At 45.5% G+C, this 22,112-nt stretch overlaps 1 protein-coding gene across 4 annotated transcripts in view; it reads left to right on the top strand.

The window, feature by feature from the left end:
- TBATA (thymus, brain and testes associated) overlaps positions 1–22,112 on the top strand; it is a 64,940-nt gene that overhangs the window by 29,169 nt on the left and 13,659 nt on the right. For all 4 annotated transcript variants that reach the window (XM_077454588.1, XM_077454589.1, XM_077454586.1 and 1 more), the window contains exons 4-5: positions 6,942–7,106; positions 21,027–21,112. In XM_077454588.1, the coding sequence (XP_077310714.1) occupies positions 6,942–7,106; positions 21,027–21,112 (251 nt within the window). The remainder of the gene's footprint in view (positions 1–6,941; positions 7,107–21,026; positions 21,113–22,112) is intronic.

Consider the following 22,112-nt stretch of genomic DNA (forward strand, 5'->3'; position numbering starts at 1 on the left):
TGGGAGGATGCTTTGGGGGTCTGTGACCCCTCAAAGCACCTTGTCCCCATGTTGATGAGGACAAGGGCCTTATCCTCACAACCCTGGCCGTTGGTTGTGAGGGTCTGCGGGCGGGGGGCTTATCAGAATCTGGAAGCCCCCTTTAACAAGGGGACCCCCAGATCCCGGCCCCCCCCCCTGTTTGAAATGGTAAGGGGGTACAAAAGTACCCCTACCATTTCACAAAGAAAAAGTGTCAAAATGGTTAAATAAGACAAACACACTTTTGAAAAATTCTTTTATTAAAAATTAAAAAAATGTAAAAAAGATTCCAGCGGTGCTAATCCATTCTTGCTATCCAGCGACAGATCTCCGGGGTCCAGCGATGGATGATCATATCCAGCGACGGGGGATCTCTCAGTCCAGCGCTGTCCATACATCCTTCTTCTGTCTCCACTCCGGAGACACTGCAGAGATCCCAGCGCTGACGTTTCTTATATTAGGAGGGCGGGGCCACCCGTCACCTGACCCCGCCCCTCTGACGCTGGAGAGGGAAGCCAGGGGTTCCCCAGTGACGTGTGGGTGACCCCGCCCCCTCTGATGTAACGCAGGTTTCCGTTACATCAGAGGGGGCGGGGTCACCCATACATCACTGGGGAACCCCAGGACCCTGGTCCCCAAACACTTTTTAGGACAGTAACCTGCATATTAGCCTTTAAAATGAGCACTTTCGATTTCTCCCATAGACTTGTATAGGGTGTTCCGGCTTTTCGAATTTGCTGCGAACAGCCCAAATTGTTCACTGTTCGCTGAACAGGCGAACAGGCAATGTTCGAGTCGAACATGAGTTCGACTCGAACTCGAAGCTCATCCCTAGTGTTGTGAGATAATGAAAGATTAATAAGGCAGGTAGCGTCGTGAAAGTGTTGTTTGAATCCGAGGTTAGCTACGACCAGTGTGGAATAAGAGACATGGTCAGGTCGGTCCAGGTTCCTGCAAAAATAATGAAGCAATGTTAACGGGTAGTGCGTCGGCCAGATTATTGCGTTTGTCTGGGATGTAGATGCATAGGATGTTAGATTGGTGCTGTGGGGATAGTGGCACCAGCCTGCGCAGGAAGGCCATGATGGCCAGCGACTAGGACCTCCTTTATTTATAATACTGGCTGTAGCTTGGTTGGCTCGAGTGCTGTTGAGTGTGACTTTAGAAAACTCAAAAGATTGCGTGACAACCGAGGTGAGCCAGGAGGTGACTGGCTAGGTCACCGATAGCTCGGTGTCCGTCTGTGCTCGGCACAGACTAATGAACCAGAGCGCCCCAGGGCAGACTGGGGTGGGTAGCTGAAGTCTGGTATACTAAGTAGGAATGTTGCGATCTGTAGTTAATTGACGTGGGTTCGGTCTACTAACGCTTGCACTGCCAGCAAGTATGGAGATTAGGTGACCTTGTTTGCGTATTGAAGGCTTGTGCTTCGAAAACAGAGTGAAGCGCACAGAAGTATGTGACAGTTGCTAACGCCTCAGGAGCAGGTCAAATTCTGTATGTGAAGTAAAAATATGCAGTGAAAGAGTGTTTAAGAGAAAGGGGGAATCCCATTGAACTACACACCTGACTTTATGCCCTAGTTGTGAAGTCGACTGGTTGGGGTCGAGAACTGAGTTGACTGGGAGCCTGTAGTAAGGTGAAATGAGAATTTTGTTTTGACAAGGGGGATTGCAAAGAGCTGTTTGGGGCAAAGCTGCCCCCCTGGTGAAGATGCAAGCCCTCGACAATGTTTTTTTTTTTCTTTTTTTGAGTGAAAGACAGTCCAGGCCTGGCATAGGATGGACCAACTGGCAACCTTACTGACCTGAAAGGGGAAAAGGGATAGAGAAAACGTATGAGTAGCCATGTTGCTACTGGAGACGTTGGTAGTTTTTAAGCCAAATGCAGAAAGACTTGCAGCGATTGCAAGAACGCAGCCTCGTTGAAAGGTGAAAGAAAAGGTTATAGAGGAAATGTGATTATGTAGGAATGACCGTGCGCAACACTGAGCAAATTGGTGGAGGGAATTGTGTATGATCATGCATGGATAGACTGAGAAAGTGAAACGTAAGTACTGCTGAATTCGTACTGTCGATGTGACTAGTTTGAACCGGGCTATAGCTATGGAATAGTCTGTGAAAGATTTGACTCATTTGAGTCGGTGATGCAACAGGATTCGGCTCGGTTGTTAGAGTTGCGTTTGGCAAGGACTCAAATCTGATGCTGCAACTAGGCTCAAATCCTCCGTAGATGCGACTGAGAGGCTCGTATATGGGATCCCACCGTATCCCACTGTATCGCTGATACGGCTGGGTTCGGATTGATTGAATTGTGATGGTGGTTGAAGGGGCTTGTGATTGCCGAGGATCCGAAACATAGAAGCGAAGTTGCGACTAGATTCGAATCGGCTATAGATGCGAGGTTCCTACGGGGCTCGTATGTCAGATCTGACTGTATTGCCGATGATATGGCTGGATTCGAATTGACTAAATGGTGATGGCGGTTGAAGGGGCTTGTGATTGCTGAGGATCCGAAACATAGAAGCGAAGTTGTGACTAGATTTGAATCGGCCGTAGATGCGAGGTGACTAAGGGGCTCGAATGTCGAATTTGACTGCATCGACTGTGAAGTGAACGTTTTCGTAGGGGTTGCAACTGGCTCGAGTAAACCCGTGTTGGGTAGAAAGCATGAAATACATGAAAGATATCATAGAAAGACTTACGGTGGCGTAAGTGCGACTTTTGCAAAACGAACATGATAAAAGAACATAACGTAACTATTCGAGTTTAGAGGAGCGGTAACAACAAAGTCCTACCTCGACAGTGAGTGTGTAGCGGTCTGAGCATGGGACAATCGATGAAGATATACAAACGATCTCGAAGGTACAACTACGTGGACACGCAGTGAGTTGGCAGAGTCAGCTTAAAAAAAATGTATGAGATGAATCTGAAATAAATTGGCAGTAAGGAGTATCTGATACGAATTGGTTGTAGAGTGTATGCCATTCCTTACTGTGAAACCAAACACCTATCAACCACCCATCCACCCAGGCTAGTCAAGTGCAGGAAAGGCATTAGGTGGGTTTAATTACACCTCAATCAGCCACAGAAACCCATACAAACAATACCTGTTTATCTCAAAAAAGGATGAGATGGCAACCCCATGGACAGTGAATTTTATAACCAGTGAAGCCTATGGCGAGTGATATTGGAGAACGACCGACAGCGACTCGGAGGCTTGGATCTATGAATGAATCGTATGTTTGGTAGAAGGAACTTACAAATGTACTACGCCTGTGCCAAAAGATGTCAGGACATGAGTGTCAATAACTCAGAGGTAGGTTTTGCGAAAGGGGTGCAGGATAGTAAGCATGATAACACAAGTTTGCACATGATATGAAAAGATTCGGATACTACTTATCTGCGACCATGAGCGGGAACCGCCGACGAAGACCACGAATGAAGAAGCCGAAGTGCACCTGCGAATTGGACGCACAGATAGTCGACCGTGATGGAGCAGAGAAGAGTCGGCCCCTTGATGTGCAGTACCTTGCACTGGAACCGACACAGACCGTTGTGGGTGGTCTGATTAAATACCCTCCAGGCTCCTCCCATAATTACAGGCCAACATACATACATATACATACATATTTTAGCAAGTTTCAACTTGGAAGCATAGTTGCCAACATTGTCAAAAAATGTATAGGGACACTTTTTTTGTCTGTAGGTGGAGTCTTATTATAATTAGGGAACGGTCTATTAGTTTTTAGCGTGGCATAGTAGGGAGAGGAAAAATGGGGCACGCGGCAAAAATGTGCATGGTTTAAACTAAATATATAGTGTGGCTTAAAGGGTGTGTGGCTGGAGTCTGGGATGAAAGAGGGATGGAGGGAGAAAGAGAGAGAAAGAAAGATGCAGCTTGCTACTTGTCACCAGAGATGCAGCTTGCTACTTGTCACCAGAGATGCAGCTTGCTACTTGTCACCAGAGATGCAGCTTGCTACTTGTCACCAGAGATGCAGCGCTCACTTGCCACCAGCTGCAGCTTGTTATTTGTCACCAGAGATGCAGAGCTCACTTGTCACCAGCTGCAGCTTGTTACTTGTCACCAGAGATCAGAGGCGTATATAGTGAAAATGGCAACTCTGGCAAGAACTGAAACTGCGCCCCTGTCAAAACATTTGAAACCCATCTTTCAGATAACCTTAACAAAAAAAAAAAACAGCTTACAAAACTACAAGTCAAAGTCTTTAATCTTCCAATTAACAGATTATGGATTGGCACTACATAAAAATGACAACTGCACCTGATGATCACCCATAAATACGGTAACATCAGCACCCATAAATGCGGTAACATCAGCACCCGTAAATGCGGTAACATCAGCCCCCATAAATGCGGTAACATCAGCCCCCATAAATGCGGTAACATCAGCAGCCATAAATGCGGTAACATCAGCCCCCATGAATGCGGTAACATCAGCCCCCATGAATGCGGTAACATCAGCCCCCATGAATGCGGCAACATCAGCCGCCATGAATGCGGCAACATCAGCCGCCATAAATGCGGTAACATCAGCCGCCATAAATGCGGTAACATCAGCCCCCATAAATGCGGTAACATCAGCCCCCATAAATGCGGTAACATCAGCCCCCATAAATGCGGTAACATCAGCCCCCATAAATGCGGTAACATCAGCACCCATAAATGCGGTAACATCAGCCCCCATAAATGCGGTAACATCAGCCCCCATAAATGCGGTAACATCAGCACCCATAAATGCGGTAATATCAACACCCATAAATGCGGTAACTGCTTCTGCTTGGGGGGGTTCCAATTGTTTTTCTTCTCTCTAGTGTCTGTGTCTCCCTCTTCTCCTGGACTCACTGGACGACTTTACTCACAGACCTGGTCACCTGGGACTCTGGGAGACCCCCAAGAAGAGAAACTGAAGCCGCTGGCCCGCTGCGCATAGGAGGAGCCTCCGCTATTTACTCTATGGCTACATAGGTGACTCTGGCCAGAGCCAACTCATCGGCTGCCAGGGGGGGCGCTCGGGTGCCTGTCACTTCCCTCCTCACTCCCTAATGTAATGGGAGTCAGACTTTATTTTTTGTGCGGGCTGATTTTTTTTACGCCCCCCCCCCATGGCCAATGGCACTTGCCATGGCTGCCATACCCTAGGTACACCACTGCCAGAGATGCAGCGCTCACTTGTGACCAGCTGCAGCTTGTTATACTTGTCACCAGAGATGCAGCTTGTTATACTTGTCACCAGATGCATATTGCTACTTGTCACCAGATGCAGCTTGTAAGCCTCCATACACGATATACAACTTTTGTTGTCTGATTTCCTTAGATTTAGATTTACCAAAACCATGTAGTGCAAGGACCTGCCTGATTCCAGACAAATTAAAACTCTTATGTCGCGTACAGACGATCGGACAGTCCAGCAACAAAATCCTGGATTTATTTCCAGTGGATGTTGGCTCAAACTTGTCTTGCATACACACGGTCGCACAAATGTTGTCGGAAATGCCGAACGTCAAGAACGCAGTGACGTACAACATGTACGACGAGCCAAGAAAAATTAAGTTCAATAGCCAGTGCAGCTCTTCTGCTTAATTCTGAGCATGCGTTGAATTTTGTGCATCGGAATTGTGTACACACGATCGGAATTTATGACGACGGATTTTGTTGTCTGAAAATTTGAGAACCAGCTTTCAAATTTTGTTTGTCGAAAATACCGACAAAAAAATGTCCAATGGAGCCTACACGCAGTCGGAATTTCCGACAACAAGCTCACATCGAACATTTGTTGTCGGAAATTCTGATTGTCTGTATGTGGCATTAAGGTTTGACCTCATATTAAATGGTTTTGGTAAATCTGAAGGAAAAATCAACAGAAAATTGGATAGTGCGTATCCAACTTTACTTTTTACCAGAGATGCAGCTTGCTACTTGTCACCATAGATGCAGAGCTCAGTTGTCACCAAGATGCAGCTTGCCACCAGATTATGAGCCGTCTATGCTGCTCTAACGTCAGAGCCACTGCTAGAAGTCTGGGGTTGGCACTGGTGATATTGGTGGGAAATAAATAAAACTGGCAGCCACTCAGAGCAAGAACCTGAGGACAGTGAAGATCACTGTAGTTGCAGTGCCTACTAAAGGGATTTGTAGCTTCTAGGGGGATGCCACAGGTATGGTATATGCCAGTGATGGCGAACCTTGGCACCCCAGATGTTTTGAAACTACATTTCCCATGATGCTCATGCACTCTGCAGTGTAGTTGAGCGTCATGGGAAATGTAGTTCTAAAACATCTGGGGTGCCAAGGTTCGCCATCACTGGTATATGCTTAGTTACATTGGTCCAAGCTGAACCAACGTTACTATGGAAAAATTACCATGTCTGTAATTCTTCTTTAAGCTCCATAGACATCTCTGTGTAGGTGTTGGCACACACATTTCAGGAGTAGAGCAGCTCATTAATTTCAATGGGCTGCCCCACCTGTGGGAAACACGGAGAAAGAATTCTCCAACCCTTTTTTGAAATTGCACTGTACTGGATTTCATGGTGTTTTGGCAATATGTGGTTGGGTGTGGGCAAAATCACGCCACAGCTGATGATGCCTTGGGGTGCTATTAAGAACTAATGGCTTCCCTGCACGTCTGCTAAAATGCAGCAAGTATCTTTGCGGGTTGGGAACATGCCCTTATCCCACCCATAGAGATGTGAACCTAGACGTAACCTTTCCCACATATACAAGAATAGGTGAAGGAATGGTTTGGCTGGTGGTTTGTCTAAATTATGTTCTATTGTCATTTGCTTCCCTCTAGTGGTACGAAAAGCATACTTACCTGACACAGGATGAATTGATGGATAATGAATTTGTTTTGTAGGTTCATTCATTTAGTTACATCATTTGTTTTTGTTCCAGGACTTAATGGGATCCCCATATGTATTGTGAATGACGACTGGTCGGTCACTTCCCCTCTCTATCCTCATCCTATGATAAAGAACCAGCTCCCTACTAACCTGCTGGGGGTTCCCAGTCTGCCTATAGGAGATCCACGTAGTAACAAAGTTCCATATCTGGCTTCGGGTGAGTGTAAAATAAAATATGTCAGTACGATGTATATAAAAGAAAAAGTGGCATTTCATGTCAATGGAATAACGGCAATAAATGTTTGTAAATAATTTTTTAATTTATTTGTAAAGACGCCTGTGTTAGTTTAGTAAAAAAGAAAATGTATTTAAATACTGGTAGAGATAACATATACATATGATTGAGGCCTTATTCACATTGGTGTACCCCAAAATTTAATTTTCCTGATATGTGCCTGTTGTATCATGTACTTGTATAAGAAAGTATCCTGTTCTCTTTGTATTGCTTCTTTTGTGTGAAATCCCTGTTCCTGCCATTCCCTCTGCTCTCCTATTAAAAACTGATTACACTAAGCAGGAGAACACACCGTGGTCAGTTCTCAAGCTGTTATGGGAACTCAGCCCGCTCTCCTCCAATGATCAGACTTGTCTTTACACCCCCCCTCCCCCTTCACAGCCATTCACTGGAAGGTTCAGTGTGCTGCTGCTTCTCCTCCCCCAGCTCTTATGCAGCTGAGAACAGTGGCAATGTGATCACTTATAAAAAAAGGGTGAAAAAGGTATTTATAAGGTTTTTTTTTATACAGTATCTATACATAATTGTTTTGCCTTTCATTTCTATGTTAAACTTCATGAGTTGTTTTACAAGGAGATCATTTACAATCACATTCAGTGTACATCTGTGTGAAGTGGCGTGCAGCCGCTAGCAGATAGAGGTGTGTGTCCTTGAATACACACTGCCTGCATTCACTCGCCTTCACCTCCATGGCTCTCAGCTTGGGACTAGCGGCTGTGTCCATGCAGCTGCTGAGTCCCAATAGACATGAATGGGACTGCCTGTACACAGATGCATGGAACACCTGTGCATCACATGTAGGTCAACACAGACCTTCACACCAAAGTATGCTTATGTACACCCGGGTGAACAAGGCTTTATTATCACTGAAGTTTGGTATACAAGAGTAATATTTAAAATAGTAAAGAATAACCAGTATTGAAAGAATTCAGGACATAGTAGTGATGCTGTGGCCAGCAGGACAGGAGGAACCACAGCACCCAGCAGATGACCAGGTATTATCCAACACACCCGTGTCATATAGCAATAGTACTTTCTAGCTCTTCAAGATTTTGTACATCACCTTTTATGGTAAGTATTGAACTTCTTATTTAAAGTGTTTGTAAAGTCATGACTATGGTATTACCCGTGGCTTGTTACCTGCTATGCCAATAACCCCACCCCCATTTCATCTAATGACCATACCACACATAACCTGGGTAAATTGGCTGTAGTCATTTTATTAACCAAATATATAAACATCCAATAAATAACAACATATCAATAACCTTTTAAACATAATATACAGTTTATTAATGATAATAAAGCCCAAGGTTCTAATAGGCATAAACCAGAACCATACCTGCTAGTCACCACTGACCACTGACTCGGAGACAACTAGCAGCTACCCAAACACCAACTGGGAGCCATTCCTCAAATGGGTCCCTACACCATACCTTTTAAGTGACCGTATGACCTAAAAGGACCTTGCACAACCCAAGTGCACCACCTTTTCTCAGGGACGCTCTAGTCCCCAAAACAAAACAGGAAAATGACCCCAACATGTAGGGTGGAAAAGTGGGAAGCTGTTCCTCTTTCTTCCCCTTCTGACGAAAACCACCCCTCTTCCTCGCCCTGTGTCACTTTCCCCAAAGCTCCGCCCCATCTCCATCACCCAATCGCACACCACCTAACAATTCCCTGACACGCCCCCTCTTTCCTAAACTCTCGGTGCCTAAAGCCCCATTAACCCCTGTCCGTTATGGCTTGGGGTTCTCTCTAAAGTGACTTTGCATGTATGTAATGAAGATATCCAGCCATTAACAAAACTGTATGTGTTAGAAATGAAAAGGATAAATACCGTTTCTGACACCGCAGCTGTGCAGTGCAGTCACGTGATCCCCCCCGTGCTGGCCGGCCCCGATCTATGGAGAGAATCACAAGGGGCTGAGATTCCCCAGTGGCGTCAGCCAGCCGGCAGAGGGGAATCTCCTCCCTTCCCACTTCTCTCCATAGATTGGGGCCGGTGTTCTGCCTAATAGAGTCCGGCCATCACATAGTGTCCGCTCCGTACTGCGCATGCGCAGTACGGAGCAGACGAAGCTTCGGAAAATCTCCGAAGCTGAACGGCGCCTGCGCCGTGAGTGGAGGTGGTAGCCCCACCATCCGAGCGGACATAGGGTTGTGAATTTTAGAGGGCCCCTCGCGGGCGAGCTTCGCTCGCCACGCTTCGGGCTCGGCCTCGCTGCGCTCGGCTCTTTTTTATTCTAACTCTGTGTCCACTTGGATAGTGGGGATAGAACCTGGACTCACGGCGCAGGCGCCGTTCATTCTCGGCAATTTTCGGAATCTGTGTTCCTGTGTACTGCGCATGCGCAGTACGCAGCGGACACTATCAGATGGAGGACGCTATTTGACAAGACACCGGCCAGCACAGCTGCGGTGTCAGAAACTGTATTTTGCCTTTTCATTTCTAACGAACACATAGAGGCTTTTTTTTTTTAGGTTTACAAACACTTTTAATGGAGTTCCATTTATTAATTTCTTAAGCCTAAGACAGGGTCACTTTAAGTTATTAGGCCTGCATAATAGTCAGGCAGCTAGCATTTCCGGAGAGAGGTCATCAATAGAAACCTTCTTATCCACTTATCTCAAACTGTTATTTGGTATTTATTTCACTATATAAATGCAATCTTTTTTTTTTATATATAAACAGTTAATACATTACGATGGATTCCAAGTGCCCCGTGGGTCAGTTTAAGCTGATTTCTATGTTTTAGTGAAGTTTAAAGCGGAGTTCTACCCAAAAGTGGAACGTCCGCTCATTGTACTCCTCCCCCCTCCGGTGCCACATTTGGCACCATTTTTGCAGTAGTGGGTGGACCTCCACTTTAAAGTGATTTACTGAGCTTGCGAACAGGCAAAAAATTTGGACAAACAAATGAACACCATTAAAGTGCAGTGGTACAGTGGGGATGGAAAGTATTCAGACACCCGTAAATTTTTCACTCTTAGGACCATGTGATATTTCAGTTTTTCTTTCTTAATAAATCTGCAAAAATGTCAACAATTCTGTGTCTTTCTGTCAATATGGGGTGCTGTGTGTACATTAATGAGGAAAAAAAATGAACTTAAATGATTTTAGAAAATGGCTGCAATATAACAAAGAGTGAAAAAATGTAAGGGGGTCTGAATACTTTCCGTCCCCACTGTATAAGGGACATGAACATGAAAGATCAAAAGTGCTAATTTTAAAGGCTTATATGCAAGTTGTTGTGATAAAGTGTTTGGGGACCCGGGTCCTGCAACATGTATCAATGCAAAAAAAAGTTTTAAAAATGTCTGTTTTTTCAGGAGCAGTAATTTTAATAATGCTTAAAGTGAAACAATAAAAATGAAATATTCCTTTAAATATCGTGCCTGGGGGGTGTCTATAGTATGCCTGTAAAGTGGCGCATTTTTCCCGTGTTTAGAACAGTACCACAGCAAAATAAAATTTCTAAAGGAAAAAAAGTCATTTAAAACTGATCGCAGCTGTAATGAATTGTTGGGTCCCCCCCATCCATTACCAGGCCCTTTGGGTCTGGTATAAATATTAAGGGATACCCTGAACCAAAAATGTAAAAATAAATAGCGTGGGGGTCCCCAAAAATCCGTACCAGACCTGAAGGATCTGGTATGGATTTTAAGGGGAACCCTGCACCAAAATGTAAAGAAAAATGGCATGGTGGCCCCCCCAAAATCCATACCAGACTCTTATCCGAGCATGCAACCTGGCAGGCCGCAGGAAAAGAGGGGGTAACGAGACAGCGCCCCCCCCCCAGTACCGTACCAGGCCACACGCCCTCAACATGGAGATGGTGCTTTGGAGTAGATCCATCTCACGCCGCCCGATGAGCCAAAAAAAGAAAAGAGCAACAGCTCCGCCTCCATGAGAGGCTCCCGCCAAGTCACGCTTCTTCTCAGTGACAGTTATATAGCTAAGGACGGGCTACCTGTTGATGTAAATGTGTGGCTCCACCCCCCTCTGACGCCACGTCCGTAGCTGTATAACAGCTGTCACAGGGACGAAGGGTCACTCAGCAGGAGCCTCCCCTGGAGGTGGTGCTGTTGCTTTTTTTTTTTTTGCTTGTCGGGCTGCGTGAGATCCATTACCAATTCACATAGGGGGGAGGCCAGGATCTGGGATCCCCTTGTTAAAGGGGGCTTCCAGATTCCTATAAGCTCCCTGCCCGCAGACCCCCACAACCACTGGGCAAGGGTTGTGGGGATGAGGCCCTTGTCCCCATCAACATGGTGACAAGGTGCTTTGGGCAGCTACTCCAAAGCACCACCCCCATGTTGAGGGCATGTGGCCTGGTACGGTTTAGGAGGGGGCGCTCTCTCACCCCCCCTCTTTTCCTGCGTCCTGCCAGATTGTGTGCTCGGATAAGGGACTGGTATGTATTTTGGGGCTGACAATTATGCGGTCGTGCGACGTTGCACTCAAACAAATTTGATGTCCTTTATCCCCCCGCAAATAGAACTTTCTTTTGGTGGTATTTTATCACCTCTGCGTTTTTTATTTTTTGTGCTATAAAGAAAAAAAGAGCATCAATTTAAAAAAAAAAGCAATATTGGGGATATTTATTGCTATAAAAATATATAAAAAAAACGAATTTCTTTCTCCGTTTAGGCTGATATGTATTCTTCTACATATGTTTGGTATAAAAAAAAATCGCAATAAGCATATATTCATTGGTTTGCACAAAAGTTATAGTGTTTACAAAATAGGGAATAGATTTATGGCATTTTTATTATTAGTAAGCGATTTTTATCATAACTGCGACATTATGGTGGACACATCAGACATCAGGGAGTGATTCTAACTGTGCAGCAATATATCTCTGTCATGTTGTTCCGTGACACGATCGCAGGCCCCTGGCGGACAACGAGTCCACGGGACCCAGGGCACGCACCCACAATGCAGCGATTTAAAGGGGACATACCTGTACTACCATTTGCCCAGCCATGCCATTGTGCCGACGTATGCTGGTCGGCATGTGGTTAACCTACTAACATGTCTTTGCAGCCTCACCATTGTGCCTATCAATTGCCGCCACTGTGCCCATCAAACGCAGCCACTGTGCCATCAAATGCTGCCACTTTGTCCATCAAACGCTGTCACTGTGTCCATCAAACGCTGCCACTGTGTCCATCAAACGCTGCCACTGTGTCCATCAAACGCTGCCACTGTGTCCATCAAACGCTGCCACTGTGTCAATCAAACGCTGCCACTGTGCCATCAAACGCTGCCACTGGGTCCATCAAATGCTCCCACTGTGCCCATCAAATGTTACCACAGCGGGTGACAGCAGCGAGCGGTGTCCTCCATGCTTCTCCATTTTATTGTGGCAGTGATTGATTCATGTTGGAATTTTCTGATACATACGTGCGCTGTTAGACCTCCTTACCATAGGGGATCTAATCATCTAGTAAGCAGGAAAAGTATTCGTTGGTGGCGGAGAACTGAGGTTGTTGCACTGGAGACAAACACTGCATCTTCATTAACCGTCATCTATTTTCAGGCAGGATATTCCTTTTCATTGTGTCTAGAATTGGTTGGTTTATATGATCCATTGTGGATTGTTTATCACTTTTATTAATGTCTTATGTAGCACCTCTAGTATGTGCTAGATGTAGTATAGGTTTTGTAGTGTAGGTAAATTGTGAATCTGGGTCAGGGTTCAGTGAGTCAGGGCTGGATGACTCATCCTGACAGCTCTTCTGGTGCCTCCCCCTGTTCTGTGACATTGGAGAATGTTCTAGAGCTAGTGGCCAGGTGGTTAGGGGGGCTGCCTGGAATATTTATGAGGTCTGAGCCAATCCCCAGTAGTGGACTGGCAGGGAGCAGAGCTTACCTCATAAATAGGCATGGGCCATCCTCATAAATAGGCATGGGCCATGCCAGCAGGGCAGTCAGATGGAAGATGGAGAAACAGTGTTGAGGAGGCTGTTGGTGGCCCTCAGGGGTGCCCCCTAGTCTGGGTGGGGTGTCCTTGGGTCGGGGCTCAGGTGCTGGAAGGATCCTGCCATAACATACAGGAGGAAGCCCTTCCTGGAGGCACTGGAGCAAGAGAGGAAAGCATGAGTTACTCAGCATTGCTGGGGACTTACAAGGGGGGAGACTGCAACATGTAGCCAGTTCTCCCTGAAGACAGCAGTGTGCTTAAGTCTTAATCCTTCCCCAGGAGTTAACTTGATTGTCAACCGGGTGGGCTGGTGAAGAGTCATTCTGGAGTACTTGATTTGTTTTTTTGCAGATTCTTGTCTTCAGATTTACCAAAACCATATAATATGAGGCTAAACCTTTAAGAGTTTCAATTTGTATGCAATCAGGCAGGCCCTTACACTACATGGTTTTGGTAAATCTGAAGAAAAAAATCTGCAAAAAATCTAATAGTGTGTATGGGGACTTAGCCTGAAGGGCTGGTGAAAGAGGCAGCTTGGGATCAGTATCCACAGGAGTAGTAGGAGCTGATAGCAGTATTTTGCTACACAACAAGAGGCTTTGGGTTCCTGCCTGTAAAGGGCCATTTATTAAATCTGACTGAGAGCATGTCAGATCTACCAACAGTGGATCAGCTGGAGCCAGCAAACAAGTGTGTGCCAGAGGAAAGGATACTGTACCTGTATATAGGAAGATGTCTCTGAAGTTGTTGAGGTTTTGCTAAAGTCAAGTGGGCATCCCATAACCTTCCATACCTTAAAGACCTTATATAGTGACTAAATCTGTGTCTCTAGTGCATGTTCAAACCATAATACCATAAATAATTACCTATTTGATTTTTTACTTCAGGAGTATATAAGGAGTTAGAAATTGTAGAGAAATGCTAAAATAATGCATTACATTACAGTGCATTAATGTACTGGATATTTAGTCGACTAAATACAACTAAAAAATAAGACACTCGCAGAAGACTAAAATGGGACTAAAACTTACAGTATTTTTCACTTCATAAGACGCACCTAGGTTTTAGATGGGGGAAAACAAGAAAAAACATATTCTCAACCAAATGGTGTACTAAAATATTTAATAAAATATAACAGAACAATATTTTAAAGTGAACAGCAGTCAACAATGGCATTAAAGCGGGATAACACCCTAAAGTGGAACCTCCGCTGATCGGAACCCCCCCCCCCCCCTCCGGTGTCACAATTGACACCTTTCAGGGGGGAGGGGGGTGGAGATACCTGTCAAAGACAGGTATTCTCACCCACTTCCGGGCATAGACTCCCACGGGAGTCTACGCCATTTCCTGCCCTGCCGCGCTGTCTGCTGGGACACACACGGGTCCCAGTGACAGCGCGGAGATCTCCTATTGCGCGGCGCGGCTCGCGCATGCGCAGTAGGGAACCGGGAAGTGAAGCCGATTCGCTTTACTTCCTGATTCCCTCACTTCGAATGGCGGCGGCAGCAGCCGAGGCCCGAGCGGTCGATCGGCCTCGGCTGCCGGCATCGCTGGAACCCGGGACAGGTGAGTGTCCATTTATTAAAAGTCAGCAGCTGTAGTATTTATAGCTGCTGGCTTTTAATATATTTTTTTTGGGCGGAATCCCTCTTTAAGAACCATCATCACTGCCATTAACAAATAAGGAGAGACTTTAAGGTACAAGTACTCTTCTAGTTTTCTGAGAATCCCAAGAACTCCATGAATTTATAAAGCTCAGTTGCTCACATTCACTGACATCACTTTCTTTGATATCTTCATATACGATACTATCTTCAGCTTCATCTAAGGCAGTGATGGCGAACCTTGGCACCCCAGATGTTTTGGAACTACATTTCCTATGATGCTCATGCACTCTGCAGTGTAGGTGAGCATCATGGGAAATGTAGTTCTAAAACATCTGGAGTGCCAAGGTTCGCCATCACTGATCTAAGGCATTGCTAATGCCACATTTTTTGAATGACTGTACAACGATTTCCTCCTTCACTGAGTGCCATTATATTTTCACCCATTCACAAACTTGAGTGATAGTGGGTCTCTTCATTCGTCCAGTAGGTGTTAGATCATGATTACCAGTAGCCATCCATTTGTTCCACTCTTCTCGCATAAAGACTTTAAATGGTTTGTTGATGGACCCCTAGGAATTAAAGCTAGATGAGTCTTTACTTCTTTAAAGCACTTTTTTGTAGTTTCGCTAATATGTGCTCTAAACTGGTCAAGCACTAATAAGGCAAGTTTTTTCAGAAGCCCTCCGGGATGTTTGGACCACACTTTTTCAACCCATACTCTCATTACATTTTCGTCCATCCATCCATCCTTTCTCATGAACATGTACAACAACTCAATTACAAATGTATGAAAAAACAGAATGTTAGATTCAAATCTTTTGCCATTTTTGATGCGCATAATAAGGCCACATCACCTCATGAATATGTAGCACCACAATGGTGATCCAGTAAAATCCTGAATGCCTTTCTCTATAGTAATGCGTTTGGCTTCATATATCATTTTTGTAGAGACTGAGAAGCAATTATTCCGGTGACGTGTGATCCATTCTTTCATGTCCCTGTCTATTTGTGGCCACTTTGCAGCATGCTCATGAAAAGTTTGCTTACTTTTTTTTGCTTTTTGCAGCTGATCTCTCCTGTTTCCTTCACTGTCTTATCATTTTTTTCAATTGGAGGTGGCCCAAAATGTCTCTCCGCTGCAGTTTCCAGGTTCCTTAGCATATTTTACTACCTCCAGTTTAAAAGGAATTTTATACAGTATGCTAGTCTTTTCTGCTTTAGCACCTGGTCCCTGGCCCTGCTGTGGATGGCTGGGCTAGCACCTGGTCCTTGCAGTGGGTGGCTCTGCTGGCACCTGGTCCCTGCAGTGGGTGGCTGGGCTGGCACCTGGTCCCTGCAGTGGGTGGCTGGGCTGGCACCTGGTCCCTGCAGTGGGTGGCTGAGCTGGCACCTGGTCCCTGCAGTGGGTGGCAGGTGAGCATGCCCAGTGCTCAGACACAGTGCGCAGAGTAACACGTAATGATGACACGTGGGCCTGGTTATCTTCTGCAAAGCATCCTGGGCTTCTTCTACCCATGCCAGACCCCCTTGCCTTGCTATATGATGATCTCATGCATGGTGCTGGGGCTCGGTCGGGCCTGAACAAGATGGTCGCTGCCGCCGCGGACCAGTCTGATCCTCTGTGAGTTCCAGGAGATGGCGCAGGCTGCTTCCCTTCTGCGGCCATGCCCTCAAACCACTGCCAGCTCTATATGTAACACATGGCGATGGTTGGGGGGGTGGGGGCCTGGCCAGTTTTCGCTCCATAAGAAGCAGCAACATTTTCCCAAAATTAACATTTGCAACACAGTCAGTGTTGATGGGGGGGAATCCCTCCTCCTGTGCTATTTTTTTAGTTCTTCCGGCGGGGGAGGAGTCGGAAGGAGCCATCCCCACTGGGAGAATACAGGGAATACTGCTAGTGGCTATAATAGCTGCTAGCAATAATTGCATGTAAAATCTGACAGGCTGGTTGTGCCCAAGTTGTTCTGATTGATGAACAATCAGCATGCCCCTACATGACTTACAACATTCAAAACCATCTATGGCTGGCTTAAGTCACTAGGACAGATCATTAAACTTAAAATATTCCCTTGAGGTGTCGTCAAACTTAGTGTGTGTGTAAATCAAACAACCTATCATATATTGTGAATATAAGCAGCTGCCCCTTTAAGTGATTGACACTATTAGTAAAATAATATACAAGCACGAGGTTTGGCCCTACTAAAATATACCAAAATAATCCTTTTTCTAAATTTAATAAGAATAAGTTATGACAAAAATTTGAATATGAATTTATAATCATTGTCATTGATTTGTTTTGTATATTTTAGTAGTGCCATACTTTGAATTTTTATATTTTTTACTAGGACAGATCAACTTTTGTGACTTATTTATCTGTGTGTAGATTTCAACTTGAGTTGTAAACAATTAAATTTTTTCAAGAGCCTGTAAATAGATACTGTAAGGCAAAACAGGAAACAGGAGCAAAGAGCTCCACCTGGTGGCTAAAATAACTATATTTCTAGTATACAATACTCCACATTTACTTAACCACTTCAGTTCCGGACCAATAAACACCTTAAGGACCAGAGGTCTTTTTGCAATTTCGCACTGCGCTGCTTTAACTGGTAATTGCGCGGTCATGCAATATTGCACCCAAACGAAATTTGCGTCCTTTTCTTCCCACAAATAGAGCTTTCTTTTGATGGTATTTGATTGCCTCTGCGATTTTTTTTTTTTGCGATATAAATGAAAAAAGAGCGAAAATTTTGAAAAAAAAAGATATTTTCTTCTTTTTGTTATAAGAAAAATCGAATAAACTAAATTTTAGTCATACATTGAGGGCAAAATTTATTCAGCCACATGTCTTTAGTAAAAAAAAATGTCAATAAGCGTATATTTTTTGGTTTGCGCAAAAGTTATAGCGTCTACAAACTAGAGTACATTTTCTGGAATTTACACAGCTTTTAATTTATGACTGCCGATCTCATTTCTTGAGGTGCTAAAATGGCAGGGCAGTACAAATCCCCCCCCAAATGACCCCATTTTGGAAAGTAGACACCCCAAGGAAATTGCTGATGGGTATGTTGAGCCCATTGAATATTTATTTTTTTTGTCCTAAGGGATTGAATAATGACAAAAAAAAATAAAAAATTTTTTTTTTACAAAAAGTTGTCACTAAATGATATATTGCTCACACATGCCATGGTTATATGTGAAATGACACCCCAAAATACATTCTGCTGCTTCTCCCGAGTACGGGGATACCACATGTGTGGGACTTTTTGGGAGTCTAGTCGCGCACGGCACCCCGAAAACCAATCACCACCTTCAGGATTTCTAAGGGTGCAAATTTTTGATTTAACTCCTCACTACCTATCACAGTTTCGAAGGCCATAAAATGCCAAAATAGCACAAAACCCCCCCAAATGACCCCATTTTGGAAAGTAGACACCCCAAGCTATTTACTGAGAGGCATGTTGAGTCCATGGAATATTTTATATTTTGCCAAAAGTTGCGGGAATATTACAAACTTTTTTTTTTTTGCACAAAGTTGTCACTAAATGATATATTGCTCACACATGCTATGGGCAGAAGTCAAATTACACCCCAAAATAAATTCTGCTGCTTCTCCCGAGTACGGGGATACCACATGTGGGGGACTTTTTGGGAGCCTAGTTAACTAGCTACCTAGCGACACTAGCGACACTGATGCAGCGTTCAGAAAAATTATCGCTTAGTGACACTGGCAAAAGGGGGTGAAAGGGTTAACTAGCGGAAATCAGGGGGTTAAAACCATTATTGGGTAGTATATCGGGGTACCTAGCGCTATAAAAACCTGGCGGTGAACCTAAAAAAATAACTAGCTACCTAGCGACTGTAGCGACACTAATGCAGCGATCAGAAAAACGATCGCTTAGTGACACTGGCAAAAGGGGGTGAAAGGGTTAACTAGCGGCAATCAGGGGGTTAAAAACATTATTGGGTAGTATATCGGGGTACCTAGCGATATAAAAACCTGGCGGTGAACCTAAAAAAATAACTAGCTACCTAGCGACACATGCAGCGATCAGAAAAATGATCGCTTAGTGACACTGGCAAAAGGGGGTGAAAGGGTTAACTAGCGGCAATCAGGGGGTTAAAAACATTATTGGGTAGTATATCGGGGTACCTAGCGCTATAAAAACCTGGCGGTGAACCTAAAAAAATAACTAGCTACCTAGCGACTGTAGCGACACTAATGCAGCGATCAGAAAAACGATCGCTTAGTGACACTGGCAAAAGGGGGTGAAAGGGTTAACTAGCGGCAATCAGGGGGTTAAAAACATTATTGGGTAGTATATCGGGGTACCTAGCGATATAAAAACCTGGCGGTGAACCTAAAAAAATAACTAGCTACCTAGCGACACTAGCGACACATGCAGCGATCAGAAAAATGATCGCTTAGTGACACTGGCAAAAGGGGGTGAAAGGGTTAACTCTAGGGGCAATCAGGGGGTTAAATCTTTATTGGGGGGTGATAGGGGGCTACCCTGGACCTAACACTAACTGTCCTGACAGTTTTTACTGTCACAACTGACACTGAATGCATTGATCAGTAAAGAAATGATCAATGCAATCAGTGACACTGTGACTGGGGGGGGAGGGGGGGCGGGGGGGGGGGATCGGGGGGCGATCGGGGGGGGGATCGGGGGGGGTTTGTGTGCCTGTGTGTACCTACATGTCAGTGTAGTGTTCGTGCAGACTTACTTTTACTCTTCTCCTCGTAGTCCGGTCAAAAAGACCGCCCCGAGGAGAATGACATCACTTCCTCCTTCCTGTGTAAACAATACACAGGGGAGGAAGCTTCTCATTGGCCAGGAGCGATCCAGAGGGGGTGGCCGAAAACGAACGGCCATCCCCTCATCACGGATCGCTGCTGGACCGAATCGGACCGCCGTATCCAGCGGGAGGGGGTCCGATGGGACCCCCCACCCGCTGGAAGGCAATCACGTAGATGTACGTGATTCTGCCTGCCTGTGCCATTGTGCTGACGTACAATGGCAATACGGCGGTCCTGAAGTGGTTAAAGGGGTTGTAAAGTAAAATTTTTTATTTTTTTAAAATAACAAACATGTCATACTTACCTCCACTGTGCAGCTCGTTTTGCACAGAGTGGCCCCGAACCTGCTCTTCTGGGGTCCCTCGGCGGCTGTCTCAGCTTCCTCCCGCAGGTGCTTCTCACGTTAATGCAAGCTCCCTCGCATTGGTGAGAAGCACTGCGGGCGCGCTCCCGTGATACAGCCGGCGGCTATAGCCGCTCGCTGTATCACAAGGCCCCGCCCCCCGGCGCGCTGCGTCATTGGATGTGATTGACAGCAGCGCGAGCCAATGGCTGCGCTGCTTTCAATCCATCCACTCCAGCCAATCAGCGGCCAGGCTGAGCGGCGAAGAGGACGGCGGGGGCGAGCGCGGGATTTTCGAGGGGTCAGGTAAGTAAAACGGGGGGACTGGGGGCGCCGGCAGTGTGAGATGTTTTTTCACCTTAATGCATAGAATGCATTAAGGTGAAAAAACATTTACCTTTACAACCCCTTTAAAGTGTTACTAAACCCAGTAATATGAAAATAGTTCATCAGCCCCCCCCCCCCACACACGTGCTTATAACTCTTCTTTTTACATTAAAATACTGCCACTATATACCTTTGTGGCTGATCTGTATACGATGGTCAGTGATAAACTGCACAGTTTCTCTAGTGCTGAGAGTTCAGATAGGAGGAGATTTCCACTACAGCCTGTACACACGCCCACATGTGTGATGCCAATATCATGTGACCTGGCTATCTCTGAGAACAAGTAACTGTTCTCTCCAGCATAAAAGACCCAACTGAGCATGTGCAGGTTGGCTATTGCCTGTGTGTTAGCTGGCCTTCCCAAGATGACATTGCAGAGGGGGAAGATCTGTGCATACAAGATCAAACAGCCTTTTTACACAATGCGGAGGATTAACCCCGTAAGTTCCACAGTGAGTATAATAAGCAGGCTTTACTGTATATACACAATGATTCTACTGTTGTGGGTTTAGTAACACTTTAACTGTATGTATTTTAGACCTGCCCATAACAAAATAAAAGAAAATTAATAAAAAACAGCTATACAATCCTTTTAAAGGAAGATAGGCTTTCCCACATTATTTCTAAAATCCTACTTTTGGTAACAATAAACATTAATTAAATTGATAATATATTGTGTAAATAGTTCATAGTTTATTTCTGTCCTTGTATCCTCTTATGTACAACATTTAAATAGTGCAAGTGTTTGTATTGTTTGCATTCTTGTTCCAGGTGGCATATCTGAAGCGTGGCGAGATGAGTTGAGAGAGCTGGCTACAAAAGTTGCTGTTGTGGACACAAAGCCAGAGAAGAAAGAGGTATGCATTTATTTCGTTAATGGGAATTACATTTACTTTAACCAGTTCCTGACCAGCGCACGACAATGTACGTAGGCAGAATGGCACGGGCAGGCAAACTAGCGTACAGATACGTCTAGCTGAATTTTGCCGCCCTGCCATCACGTGCGCGCCAGCGGCAGTGCGCACACTTGCCGGTCGGGACCCCTTGAGTCCAGTCGCGGGTCCCGCGGACTCGATCGCAGCGGGGATACCCGCAATCATCTCACGGGGAAGGAGAATGGGGAGATGCCGTTAACAGCATCTCCCCGTTCTGCCTAGCAACAAGTGACACTGATCTCTGCTTCCTGTGATTAGAGCAGAGATCAGTGTTCACTAGCACACAGCCCAGCCCCCCACAGTTAGTACATGCCCCTAGGACACACTTAACCCTGGGGTGGCAGTGTAGGAGTTAACACCTTCACTGCCAGTGTCATCTACACAGGAATCAGTGCATTTGTATAGCACTGATTGCTGTATAAATGCCAATGGTCCCAAAAATGTGTCAGAAATGTCCGATGTGTCCGCCATAATGTCGCAGTCACAATAAAAATCGCTGATCACTGCCATTACTAGTATAAAAAAAAATTATTAATAAAATTGCCATAAAACTATCCCCTATTTCTTAACCAGTTGCCGACCGCCGCACGACGATGTACGTCGACAGCATGGCACGGGCAGGCATATTGGCGTACATGTACGTCCCTTGCCTCCCGCGGGTCGGGGGCCCGATCGGGCCCCCGCCCGGTGCCTGCGGCGGTCGGTTTTCGTCCGGGAGCGATTCGGGACGAGGGGGCGGCCATTCATTCATGGCCACCCCCTCGCGATCGCTCCCGACGAATAGGAATCCCCCGTGACATCACTTCCTCTCCTGTAATGTAAACACAGGAGAGGAAGTGATGTATTCTCTCCTCCGTGTCGGTATTTTTCGTTCCGACACGGAGGAGAGCGGATCGGTGAGTTGCACCAACACTCTACACAC

Source organism: Lithobates pipiens, unplaced genomic scaffold, assembly GCF_037356315.1.
Source record: "Lithobates pipiens isolate NorthernLeopardFrog02 unplaced genomic scaffold, aLitPip1_a1.2 Scaffold_25, whole genome shotgun sequence".
Taxonomy (NCBI): Eukaryota; Metazoa; Chordata; class Amphibia; order Anura; family Ranidae; genus Lithobates; species Lithobates pipiens.